Here is a 14346-nt window from a genome sequence, read left to right as displayed (position 1 = left end):
TCTACACTGTAATTGCTGAATGAAAGAAGTTGTTGAAATGTTGGATGCAAAATCTTACTACTGTCAACTTGAAAGCTTTGCCCTATTTCTTGGGTTGGTGCCAGGCGCCATCCCTGCAAAGGATGCAGCTCAGAGAGGAAACTCTGAACCCGGAAGAACATGGCTGTCCCCATTCCCCAGCACCTCCCAAAGGCACCACTCAAAGGGAATCCATCAATCTTTGGAGCACCGATGCTGAAACAGCTCATGAAATATCTTTTACGGTCACCCACACACATCCTGGAAATTTAAGACCTAGGAGTCCTGTGAAGCACATTATTATTCTTGAAAATTACATCAAAAGTCACTCAAAATTATATCAAAAGTTTCTCAACTCAATGCAAAAGTGCCAATATAGCAAGACAAATAAAATTGCCCTTATTTGGGGGACACATTGGGCACATTCATCACGCACTGTCCACACAGTTAGTTACAATGTGCAACTATGGGACTCTTTTACTATCCTTTTCATTCCCAAGTGGGGAGTTGAACAGGTGTGAGCATCTCAGCAGTGTTGTAGGGGGGCAAATGGAGGCTGGAGACCATGTAATATGCTTGCCCCCTGTCTCCCTGCACCACATTAAAATTTGCAAAGATTCTCACTCTTGTCCAAGGGCTGCTACCCATGTCACCTTCCCTAAGTCCCTGTGCACCAATAAGGTAAATTCAAGTAGGTGAGAGATTTGCAACTTACATGTAGAACTAAGTGTGTGGGGGTGGGGAGTGCGGAGAATGCGGGAGACGCCCTTTATGGAAAAAAAAAATTGTGGTTTGCCACAAGGTGTCGGTATATGTCACCACACAGTGAATCAGGACTGGCTGTTAAACCTATGTATATAATATATTAGATTCAAAGGCTGTGTACATCTTATATCCTGATAAAAGCAAGAAAACACATTCCTGTTCCTTCTCTCTGTAAAGAGAGCAACATAAATTTTAGGATATATTTGATTAAACCCAGAAATAGAAGTGTAGTGATGACCTCAAATCTCACCTAGAACTCAACTCCCCTTTCTCATTCTGTGCCAATCTCCACTACTGCAGAGAGTTGGCAGCTAGTTCACAGATGCCTCTCTGCTTGCCTCTCTCTCCCTCATTCCTTTGCCTTCTGAGTATCTTGTCTGTGCTCTAGCCCTGAGAAGGTCTTCTTCCCCAGCGTTACCAAAATGCAGCAACACCTTTAAAGGGAGAGAGAGAAAGACAGGATAACAATTAAGAGGGAACAGGAAAGACAGAGAACAAGATATGGCTCTTCCAGAGGACAGATGTCCCCTCCCAGGGAGCAGGGACAACAAACCAGAGGTCAGCTCCTACTTACCTTTCTGCCGTTCACAAAGAAAACCAACTCGTCCGCTGTCATTGCCACAGGTTGGGGTCCCTCAACTCCAGGTACCTCACTCCTAAGAGACACTGGCAGGTAGTTATCACTGCTCTGTAACCTGAAAATTATGCCTCCCAATAAAATGAAATAAGGTCCACCAATAGGAGGGAACCAGCTCAGAGCTTCAGGGCACAAAGAGTTCTTGGCAAAAGCCACTGGATTACATAATCAAGGAAAGTGCAAACAATTATGCACAGCAAATTACATGTGTCAAAGAGCACAGGTGTGTCACACCTGTGTCTCCACGCCTGTGTCAAAGAGCACAGGAAAATACATCCAGATATCAGTAGGGTTGTTACCTTGGCAGTAGGTGACTGTGGGTCTTGGGCACTGCTCTCATGAAACCTGCTTTGTCCTCCCACTTGCTGCAAGACAGAGAAGGGGAAGACAGAAGAGGGGAAGGACCATTGTCAGAGTCACTGCTAATAGAACTGATTCACACCCTCCATCATTTTACCATTCAGGTTTACAGAAACACAGACTGAGTGCATGAATGCAAGAGTCATTCTTTCGCAGCCTGGTGGAATAGAGAGGTCACAGGAAATGGAGCCCCATGAACCTGACTCAAATCCTGGCATTTGACCTCAGCATGTTACTTAACTACCTTCAGAACGCAGATTGTTTTCATCTTGTACAGGATCATAGAATGACATCAAGAATAGAAGAATGAGGGACAAATGACATTTTGGAAGTGCCTTGTAAATTTACAAAGAACCAAAACATTTATCACTGTTGAAAAGACATCATCAACATCTCAACAAAGAAAATCCTAATAGCAAACTATTTTTGAGATGTCTTTTATTTGTTTCTCTCATCCTTGACAAGTTGTCAGAGTAACTCATAAAAGTATTTCAAAACACCAAAGATATTAAAATGCTCATACCACATAGTCATAGGCTGCAGTAACACATAGCTGAAAAAAACCTTTCCCCATCCGATATCCATTAACTGTCAGTGTAAACACAGATGTGCACATCCACTGGAGCAGCACTAATGGGCTCTCTGCAGTCCAGCACCCTCCCAACTGCCCCTACCAGTTCTCTAGTTCAACACACACACACACACACACACTCTCTCTCTCTCTCTCACTCTCTCTCACACATACACTCTCTCACACACACACTCTCTCACACACACAATCTCTCTCTCACACACTCTCTCTCTCTCACACCCTCTCTCTCTCTCTCTCTTTCACACACACACACACACTCTCTCTCTCACACACACACACTCTCTCTCACACACACACACACACACACACTCTCTCTCTCTCTCACACACACAAACACACACACACACACACACACACACACACACACACACAGAGGCCAGCATTCACTCTGGTCTTCTTCTGTCCTGTAATGACCCATATAGTGGCTCAGCCAGCCTTCCTTAGGTAGGACGCCTCCCCTACAACCCTAGCAGGCTACCTGAGGGGGAAGAAAGGAGTATTAGGCAGATGTACTTGATATAGCAACAGCTTAGAGAAACTAAAGACTGCCGGGACAAGCACACAATCAACACAATGCCTCCTCCCACCACAGCCTTAATTTAACCAGGAGATGAAACTTTACTTGTTGGTTGACCAAATATCCCAGTTTGCCCTGGACTATCCTAGTTGCAGCCTTGAATCCCTGAAATATGCCTCAGAGATCCTAGTAAATCTTCAGTCCAGGGCAAACTGGGATGGTTGGTCACTATAAAACTGGTTGTTGGCTAGGCACAGTGGCTCACACCTATAATCCCAGCACTTTGGGAGGCCAAGGCAGGTGGATCACCTGAGGTCAGGAGTTCGTGACCAGCCTGGCCAACATGGTGAAACCCTATCTCTACTAAAAATACAAATATCATCCGGGAGCAGTGGCCCACCTGTAGTCCCAGCTACTCTGGAGACTGAGGCAGGAGAATCACTTGAACCTGGGAGGCAGAGGTTGCAATGAGCCGAGATCATGCCACTGCACTCCAGCCTGGGTGACAGAGTGAGGCTCCATCTCAAAAACAAAGACACAACCAAAACCGGTTGTTAAATCTGGAAGATTCCCTACCCCAGATGCCATTTGGCAATGTCTAGGGATATATTTTATTGTCACAACTGGGGAGGGATGCTACTGGCATTTAATGGATGGAGGCCAGTAATGCCACTAAACACCCTACAAACCACAAGACAGTCCCACCCCAATAAAATGAACAACAATGAATGTCAGTAGAGCCAAGCTGGAGAAATTCTGCCCTGAAAGAAAGAAGGAAGGAGCTGGGGAGAAAGGGACTGAGCCTAGATCATGTTTTGTAATTAGTCAATTCTTCCAAACCCTCACAACTCTTTGATTGAGAGGCTTTTCCTCTATGCACTAATCTACCCAGTTTAACAAGCACTCCCCTTCCTCTTGGGCATTCCCCAGCCAATGTTCCAGGAAAAGCTAAAGGGATAGGCTGAGGAAAGAGCTCAGACTTTGGAGTTCCATAGGCTGGCTTGAATGTTAGCTCCACCACTTCTGTGTGACCTTTGGCAAAAATCTCTCTCTTGGCATCGATATTCTCATTTACAAAATGCAGGTGGCCATACTTGCTTTGTAAGGACCAACTCTTTTTTTTTTTTTAATTGAGACACCCGGCTAATTTTTTTGTGTTTTCAGTAGAGACCAGGTTTCACCGTGTTAGTCAGGATGGTCTTGATCTCCTGACCTTGTGATCCTCCTGCCTTGGCCTCCCAAAGTGCTGGGATTGCAGGCATAAGCCACCACGCCCAGCCTGTAAGGATTAACTCTTAGCAGAATGAAATAAAACATAGATTAAATCTGTTGTCCACAGGAGAAACTAATGTTGGTGTGCTTCTCCCCACTCAGTAAATCTTCAACCCTTCTTATCTACAGGTGAAAGTCCTCTCTATTACTACGAAGCATTGAAAGATAAAAGTGAAATAAATTTTCAAAAGGGTTTGTGTTGTCAGCAGAATTTTCAGCTCTGTAATAACTAGTTGAAACCCCAAATACTGACATTTGACAAAAACTTGAATTGGTATAATTGCTTATTATTTAGCAAAATATTTGCCATCATTTTATTTCTCTGACTTGATTTTATTTCTTTAATTAACAAATTAAAATTGTACACATTTATCATGTATAATATGATGTTTTTAAACACGTATACATTGTTAAATAGCTCCATTGAGCTGAATAACATACACGTTACCTCACATATTTATCATTTCTTCCGGTGAGTACAGTTAAATTGTCTTAGAGATTTTCAAAGTACACATCATTATTAAGTTACAGTGACCAAGTTGTACAACAGATTTCTTGAATTTATTCCTTCTGTGTAACTGAAATTCTTTATTATTGGACAAAAATCTCCCCAAAACCCTCCCCCTCTCAGCCCTTGGCAACCACCATTCTGCTCACAACTTTTATGAATTCCACCTTTTTAGATTCCACACATAAGTGAGATCATTGAGTATTTGTCTTTCTGTATGTGACTTCTTTCATATAAATAACGTCCTCCAGGAACATCCATGTTATGGCAAATGACAAGATTTTCTTCTTCTATAGAGATGAATAGTATTTATCGTGTACGTATGCCACATTTTTTATCCATTTATTTATTGATTAACAGGTTAATTCTTTATCTTAGCTATTGTGCATAATGCTGCAGTGAACATAGAAATACAGATATCTCTTTGACATTCTGATTTCATTTCCTTTGGTATATACCCTATAGTAGGATTGCTGGATCATATGGAAGCTCTATTTTTACTTTTTTGAGGACTATTCATACTGTTTTCCATAATGGTTGTACTAATTTACATTCCCACCAGCAGTGTGCAAGGGTTCCCTTTTCTCTACATCCTTGCTAAAACTTGTTATCTTTCATCTTTTTGGTAATAGCCATTCCAGCAGGTGTGAGATGATATCTCATTGCGCTTTTTTTTTTTTTTAGATGAAGTCTCGCTCTATCGTCCAGGCTGGAGTGTAGTGGCGTGATCTTGGCTCACTGCAACCTCCGACTCCCCAGTTCAAGTAATTCTCCTGCTTCAGCCTCCCGAGCAGCTGGGATTACAGGTACGTGCCACCCACCCAGCTAATTTTTGTATTTTTAGTAGAGACAGGGTTTCACTATGTTGGCAAGGCTGGTTATGAACTCCTGACCTTAGGTGATCTGCCCACCTTAGCCTCCCAAAGTGCTGGGATTAGACCTATATTTAGCTGTCTCAGTGTTGGGTACATATATATTTACAATTGTTATATCCTCTTGATAAATTGAGCCCCTTTCTCTATATAATAATTTTTTTGCCTTATTTTACAGTTTTTGACTTAAAGTTTATCTGATATACGTATAGCCAACCTGCTCTTTTTTGGTTTTTATTTGCATGGATATTTTTTTCCATCCCTTCACTTGCAGTCCATGTGTGTCCTAAATGTGAGATGAGTCTCTTGTATGCAGCATATAGTTGGGTCTTGTTTTTTTAAATTTTTTTTCCATTCAGCCACTCTATGTCTTTTGATTTAAAAATTTAATCTATTTATTTTCAAAGTAATTATTGATAGGTAAGGACTTACTACTGCCATTTTATTGTTCTGGTTGTTTTATAGATCTTTTGTTGCTTTTAGCCTATTTTATTTTCTTACTTTGTGATTAAGTGATTTTCTCTAGTGTTATGCTGCGATTGCTTACTTTTTGTCTTATGTGTATCTACTGTAGGTTTTTCCCTTATGGTTACCATGAAGCTTACATAAAACTTCTTAAAAGTATAAAAGTTATAACATTTAAAGTTGATAACAACCTAATTTTGGTTGCATACCAAACCCTAAACTTTTGCTCCATCCTTCCTCACATTTTATGTTTTTGATGCTGCAATTTACATCTTTTTATATTGTATATCTCTTAAAAATTATTGTAGTCATTATTTTTAATAGTTTTGTCTCTTAACCTTCATACTAAATATGTAAGCAATTTACACACCACCATTACAGAATCAGTGTCCTGAATTTGACTGTATGTTTACTTTTACCAGTGAGTTTTACACTTTCATATGTGTTTGTATTACTAATTAGTGTTCTTGTCTTTCAGTTTGAAGAACTTCCTTTAGCATTTCTTGTAAGACAAGCTTAGCGATATAAACATCCTTCCCAGTTTTTGTCTGGGAAAGTCTTTATCTCTCCTTCATTTCTCCTTTATTTCAACTTTTGAGGTACAATATTTTTGGTTGGCAGAGTTTTTTCTTCAGCATCCTGAATATATCATCCCACTATCCCTGGCCTTTAAGGTCTCTGCTGATAAATGTGTTGCTAACCTCATTGGAACTCTATGATATGTTATTTGCTTCTTTTTTCTTGCTACTTTCAGGATCCTCTCTTTGGTTTTTAATGGTTGGATTATAATGTGCCTTGGTATAGTTTTGTTTAATTGAAACTTATTGGAGACATTTGACCCTCTTTACCTGCATATTTATATCTTTCCCCATATTTGTAAAGTTTTCTGCTATTATTTCTTTAAATAATCTTTATACCCCCATTGTCTCCATCTTGAGCTTTTATGACTCAAAATCTGCACTTTTGAGGTTGTCCCATAAGACCCAAAAGCTTTTTAAAAATTCCTTTTTATCATTTTTTTTCTCCTTTGGCTGTATGTTTTCAAATAACCTGTCTTCCAATTCACAGATTCTTTCAACTGCTTAATGAATATTGCTTTTGATACTATCTATTGCATTTTCATTTCATTCATTGTGTTTTTCAGCTCTAGAATTTCTGTCTTTTTAAATAATTTCAATATCACTGTTAAATTTCTCATTTTGGTCATGCATTGTTTTCCTGATTTCTTTGAATTTCTTTACATTTTCTTGAAGTTGGCTGAACTTCCTTAAAACAATTATTTTGAAATCCTTGTCAAGCAGTTTTTATATCTCTATTTCCTTGAGGTCAGCTACTGGGAGAGTATTCTTTTGGTGGTGTTCTATCAACTTGCTTTTTCATGTTTCTTTCTTCCTTCTATTGATATCTGAGCATTTAAAGAAGTAGTGACTTATTCCAGTATTTGCAAACTGGCTTTGTCTAGGAAAGTTTTTCACCAGCCAGCCCATCCAGCCCATTGTCTGGTATAATCTGAGGGTGGCCTTTCTGCTGCAGTATTCAAGAAGACTGGCCTAATGCCTAGGTCAGCAGGTGAGTGGGCCTGGGGTCAGAATCCACTGGGGTAGACCTGTTGATTGAATCCAAGGGCAATAGGCCTAGAGTCTGAGTTGGTGAGGGCAAGCCTGGAGCCTATTTCCACTGACGCTTGATGTCTGGGTCTGTAGGCATTGACCTGGTGCTGGGATAAGTTTTGAACCTGAGTGTGCAGGAGCTGGCTCAGGGTGCTAGGGTGGAACCTGAAGCTGTGGGGTCACACTTGGCATCAGAGTGGGTTTGGAGGTTTAATCCCCAAGTGGATTGGGTCCAAGGCAAAGTTTAGTGCTCACTTCCCTCTCCCTGGATATCTCCTTGGATATCTTGGAGAGATATCCAAGTGAAGGATATCTCTCTTCACTGTTCTGCCTAGGGTTGGGGAAGTGGTAACACAGATAATGTAAAACTATTCTTCCTACCCTCTTCAGTGCATCTTTTCTCATTTCTATGCTGTACCCAGGTGCTATAGTCTCTCAACTGGTATTCTTAGCTCTTGTGAAGGCATTTTTTTGCATACATATTTGTTTAAATTGATGTGTCTGCAAAAGGATGAGTGCTGAAAAATCTTATTCCACCATCTTGCTGACATCAGTCTCTTCTTTGATACTTTTTCATATAGTATAAATGAAGGGAAAAAAAACTAAAGTTGGAACTTTTTCCATACTGAATATCTACTGTATATGCTTTTCACATTAGGATGAATTCTGAAATTTTAACTGAAGTAATGGAATTTTACCACCTGGGAATAGACCAACTGTGACGTACATTGTATTACATTAACTTACCTTATTCTCCTAAGAGATGTTTTGGCTTTTAATATACCTTGCATTGGCATGTGAGGTTTTAAGATTCACAGAAAATCCAGATAAGCTCCGAGGCCTTCTGGACACAGACCTCTTCCCAGTGGGAGCCACACTTTCAGGAAATCACAAAAGGTAAGAAAAGTAAAAATGTTGCCAAGAGTCATAACTTATTTTTTGAAGAGTGAGCTCCCTCAGGGCCAAGTGCTTTCTGGAGGAAGATGATTCAAGAAAGACTATGGAGTGTTCCCTGAAAGGTTGTTCAGAGCTAGACCAGCAGCTGTGGAGACTTCAGTGCTTTTGAATTCATGCCCTGGCCCTCTATGCCCTGGCTGTGTCTCTAGCTCTCTTTAGAAGTCACTGCTGGCCTTTATCTTGCCTCTGCAGAAGCTTCTTCCCAGTCTGCTCTGTCCTTTTCAACCAGATGTACATTCTTGTCTGTAACCTAAGGGCATTCTTATTCATTTTCTTTCTTTACAACAACGTTTACTTTAAAATAAAAAAAATGTTTTTTCAATATATTCCATTGTTCAGATTTTTTTAACCAAGACTGGTTTCACTCCTACATATGTTCACTCTGGATGAAAGATTTTTGCCATATTCTCAGAGCATCACTAGTCAACACCCAATACTCCTTTGTTCTCTCAGACTTCTATGTTATTAACTAATCCTAATAATAGTTCTTAACATATGAATAACATTTCTTTCACATATCTTGATTTCATTTGATCCTTATGATAGCCCTGTGAGGTAAGTAAGGAAGTTATTATTACCTTCCTTTTTCAGGCAAAAGCAAGTGGGAGTCAGAGAGGTTGACTTGCCAACTGTCACATGACAAGCAAATGCCAGTTTCTACAACCATCACCCATTTCCCAGCAGAAAAACTATCTCTTCGATAGTTCTTCACTAGTAAAACCATGATTGTTAGCATAGCACTTATGACCCTTCTTAGTGTGGCTGAAATTCAGCCTTCTGGTCGGTAAAGTGTCTTTGTCTCGTGCCTAGACAGTGGGCCTCTGAGATTAGGAGCAAAACTGTGTTTACCACTCTTTCACTGGTGCCTAGCATAAAGCCAGATCTATAGAAGTATCAAAAAATGTTTCTTGAATTGTGTCTACAATGCAAGGGATGAGTTATGTTTTCACAAATATCTAAGCATCTGCCTTTTACTAAACACAGAAGTTTCTTCCATCATTTCGTATATTCTTAGCATCATTTAACTTCCTTTACCAGTTCCTTTCTAACTAAACTTTTGTTAATTAACCAGCTAGTGTTCCTTAAGATAAAGGTCATATTACTTTATTACTACTGAGGAAATCAATCAATCAAGCAAATGCACATCTGGGAGAATCCTCTTATAATCAGGAAGATGAGATTATGAAAAAATGGACACAGAGTCAAAACTAAAAGCATGTAAACTTCAGCCTGGGTCCTCACTGAAAATACACAAAGGCTGGGGGAATAGAAAAGGCCAGAAGCAAATGTAAACCCACTTTAATCCTTTTGCATAATCCTTATGTTTTTTATAATGTATTTCTCACCCAAAAAACTCTGTCACCACAGAGTCATGGTGGCAACCACCATGTGGGTTTGGTGGCTAGCTAGACACAAAGTAAAGTTTCTCTTTCCAATCTGAACTGCTCTTGCACAATTCAGAAAGGAAAGTCCTTACCTCTTCACTTATTCAAGGATCAACTCACATGTGATCCGCAGTCAATATAGACCAATGAATAGCCATTGGAGAAAATTATTATTACAACTATTTGCATCCTTAATTCCCCTCCCCTGATTTATTTTTCCTATTATCATCTGAAATGCTACATAGTGTACTCACTTATATGTTTATTGTCTGTCTTCCTGCACCCAACAGAATGTGAATGTGGCAGGAATGTTAATCTTCCCACCAAATATTCATGCTCTCCTTCTCTAATGAAGAGTTTCTGCTGGGAAGTCACTACCCAGCCAGGAGCTACATTTTGCAGCTCCCTTATATATGGCTAAAGCCACATAATTGAATATTGACGAATGTAATAATGGGTAAAAGTGATGTGCACAATGTCCAGGCTCCCATTTTGTCTTTTCTACTGTCTGACAACAGATGTCAACGAGCAGGGTGACGTTGGAAGTCACAAATTAGAGACGACAGAGCTTTCAATAAACTCAAGTGCTTAAATGAATACAATGAGCTGAACATTTCCCTCTACCCTTGTTGCTTATTGACTTTACAGGAACAAAAAATAAATTTCTATTGTGCTTGCTCACTGAGATTTCTGGGTTTATCTATTGTAGCCTCTAGTATTACATTCACTAATACAATAAATTCCACAAAGGCAGAGATATTATCTGTTTTATTCAATGCTAAACTCTGCCTGTATATGGTTGGCATACTATTATAGTCAAGAAGTATTTGCTGAATAACAAATGAATGAATGAAAACAATATCAGAACCAGGTTTTAGTTAAAGGCAAAAGAGCATAGCTTGAATGTCTGGCTTGGCCCACATGCAAAGCTGTGTGTGCAAACGGTATCACTGGAGTTCACAGGCTCCTCAGGAGAACTTAGTTTTCATCCATAGGTCTTCAACCTTAAGTGTCCCCACTCCCATACTATGTTTTAAGGATGGATTCCAGAGCAACTTCTACACTAGGCAATATTTACACATCCATTTATTGATCAACCATAACGACGCTCTGTCATATGTCAGGTACTATGCTGGGCATTGAGTAAACTCTACGGCCAGCATTGCAAAAACTGAACCCAAGCTTTTTACTCACCCTCCTAAACTTCACCACTCCACAGAGCAAGGATGCTATTATGATTTAGATAATTATCCCACCCAAATCTCATGTTGAAATGTAATCTTCAGTGTTGAAGGTGGGGCCTGGTGAGAGGTGTTTAGGTCATGGGGGCAGATCTCTCACGGCTTGGTGCTGTCTTCATGATAGCGAGTGAGTTATGAGATCCAGCTTTTTAAAAGTGTGTGGAGACTCCCTCTCTCTCTGTTGCTCCCGCTCTCACCATGTGTCGTGCCTGCTCCCCTTAGCCTTCCGCCATCATTAAAAGCTTCCTGAGGCCGCTCTAGAAGCTGAGCATATGCTCTCACCATGCTTCCTGTACAGCCTGCAGAAACATGAGCCAATTAAGCCTCTTTTCTTTCTCAATTGCCCAGTCTCGGGTATTTCTTTGTAGCCATGCAAGAATGGCCTAACACAGATGCAAAATGCAGGCTGATATATTGATATATTTGAAATAGGTATAATATGAAAACTTGAGCACTTCCTCCAGATCTCTTGGGCCAACTTCCTAGTTTTATTACAATGGCCTCTAAGAAGTCAACTCAGAGCACAAAAGGCTCCAGGAAGATCACCTGCTGTTCCTGTTCTAAATTTGTTCTTGTACTGGAACTCTCCACAGGAACTCAGTATTGCTAATGCTGTTATTTTCTTTATTTTACTTTTAAAAAGAAAAGAACCCCTTTTCTCCTGCAAAAAGAAGTTCATTAAACTACTGTTTGCATCCCTAGGCATATAACCCCCAAAAGGAGCATATTCCCCAAAGCAATCAGGGACCGAGAGCAAGCTGACAACCTCAGATCTGTTCTCCAGAGTAAGTTTAGTTTTCCCAAAACCCAAGGAGAGGAAATGAAAACTGGACTGACATTCTCCACAGACTCTTCCCTACTGCAGGAATCACTTGCTGGTGGTTTGATCCATGCCTGGCCAATATTGTCTTCTGATGGGACCTTTCCTTCCACCGTTTTTTACACTTTTGGAAAATATCTGCCGCTCTCTCCAGAGCTTTGAAAGTAAGTTGATGTTTGGCATTTGTGGGTTAATATTTGAGATTTTGGCTATTCATGAGTAATTTTGAAAGTTCATAACATAATATTTAGCATTTTCTGAAACATAAATTTTATCTCATGAGCTACAATCATACAGTTGCCTCTCAGCATCCTGAGCGAGCCTTGTTGAAAATTTTAAGGGGATTTCTTGTATCATTAACTTTATTTTGGTGCATTTTATGAAGATTGGGTAAATTAAGACATTCATATCTCTTTATTGATCTAGCAAGTAATGTAAAGTTCTTTTAGGAGACACAATTTCTTGCTTTCAATGCTTCTCCAGGAGGCCTCCAGCCTGCTGGCCAAGGCAAAATCACCTCCATAGTGAGAGACAGTTTGAGGAGGACAAAAGTGTATGAAGATGGTAATATGTGCCAGGCATTCCATATTCATCTCATTTACTTTTCAAAAAATCCCTATGAGAGAGATACATTTTTTAATAAACAGGAAAGCTGGCTGGACTCAGAGTTGTCATAAAAAGTCACATGGCTGGTAAGGTATAACCAAGATTCAAACCCAAGCCCCTGTGATTCTAGAATCTTCTGACAGCAATGGAGATCAGAGGCTGGGCTTTCCTAGCTGGACCCCACCCAGGATGGCCCCTTTATACTGTATAGGCATGGGGGGCAGAGGAAAAACCATCTCATTGAGTCTCACTAACACAGGGTTGGCAGCAGCAGTGAGAAAGTTTGGCCTTAAAGGAATCAGAGTGAGGAGAGTAGAGGACGAAACAGCGTGTAGTGTGACACAGCAGGGTACAAGGCTTTCAGGCCTGTCTTAAGAAAACACATGGATGTGGTTTGTTTCTCTGTTTTCAATGTTGCAATCACAATAAAGTGCTTTGAGGAAGGAAATCGAACAAGAATCTTGTCAAATTCTGCAAACCCAAATTAAAATACACAGTGTAAAAATGTCACAAGGAAAGAAAAGAACCAGACAGTGGGAAGTCGATAGAATCTTAGCTGTCACTTATTTGATAGTTTGGCTCTGGGGGACCTAGAGAAGGGCCCCAGGTTCCAGGTCCACTCTCCCAGAAGGAGTAGATGGAATGGAACTTGTTAGCCACTGCCAACTCCCCCCGGGTCCCCGAGCCCAGGATATGCAGAGAAGGGTGAAGGTGCGGCACTCTTGCAGGGTCTGCCCAGTGCTTGGATTTGCTCCTCGTTCTCTCATGAGGACCAGAGGCTTCTGGAAATTAGTGGTCCCTGGTGGCTTGGAAGCTCCCTGGAACTTGGAAGGAACATGGAGTTGGATGGGGAAGGTTTTGACCCTCCATATGTCATATCTGTGGATCGGAGCAGAGGAATCTGTAGACTTAGCACATAAGCAGAGGAGAGGGAAGGCAGAAGACCCAAAGGAGGAGCAGCAGAGGAGGGGCAGGCACAAAGAATGGTAAACATAGAATGGCAACCACAGTCACCTCAGGGATCAGCTCATGGCCTCCTGGTCAAGCTTCCTCTCCCTGTGATTCTTGGCTGTCTTCCATCTGCAGCTAAGTAGCCAGACCAGAATAGTCAATAATTCTAGTGATCTGGCAACTATAATTTTCTAGTCTTGATCAGTGTCAGTATTGTTACTATGTTAAACTTCCCCTATTCATCATGTCTATCTGATCATCATTATTATTCTCAGAATCCCACGTAGAAGTAGGAACTGGGGTGACAAGAACCTGGGTGCTGGCTGCTCCTTGAATGCATTCCATGGCCCCATAGCCATGACTTGGGTGCCAGTGAAGCAGCAGTTCCCAGGAAATACATGGAGTGCCTTGCCTGGGGCAAAATGGGAGGGCTTCAACGGTGGGTCTGTGAGCAAAGATTGTGAACTTGTTCAGGACAAAAGAGAAAAAGAGTACTTTTTCCTAGGAAAAATCTCATCAGCCTCTCCATGCCTTTGTTATAAACAGACAGAGGCCCCATTTAACTGGTCTAGAGAATTTTGGAACCAAACATGAGGTTGTGATGAAACCATGGAAAGAGTCCCAGTCTAGGAAAAGAGACCCAGGTGAAAGCCAAGGATCTGCTCCTCTCTCTGTCACTTTTGGCAAGCCCCTTTCCCATCTGTAAAACTTCAAGGACCCTTCCAGCTCTAACATTTATGGGTATTATGGCATGAGATAATACTTGTGTG

The 14346-nt window shown here is 40.8% G+C and overlaps 1 protein-coding gene across 1 annotated transcript in view; it reads right to left on the bottom strand.

Moving 5' to 3' along the window:
• XDH (xanthine dehydrogenase) overlaps window positions 1-1547 on the bottom strand; it is a 76629-nt gene extending 75082 nt beyond the window's left edge. Inside the window, exon 1 of the mRNA XM_015112049.3 lies at window positions 1358-1547. Within this exon, the coding sequence (XP_014967535.3) occupies window positions 1358-1399 (42 nt within the window). The 5' untranslated portion in view covers window positions 1400-1547. The remainder of the gene's footprint in view (window positions 1-1357) is intronic.
• Window positions 1548-14346: the final 12799 nt, after the last annotated feature.

This window comes from Macaca mulatta, chromosome 13 (assembly GCF_049350105.2).
Source record: "Macaca mulatta isolate MMU2019108-1 chromosome 13, T2T-MMU8v2.0, whole genome shotgun sequence".
Taxonomy (NCBI): domain Eukaryota; kingdom Metazoa; phylum Chordata; class Mammalia; order Primates; family Cercopithecidae; genus Macaca; species Macaca mulatta.
This window is presented reverse-complemented; position numbering and strand designations above follow the sequence as displayed.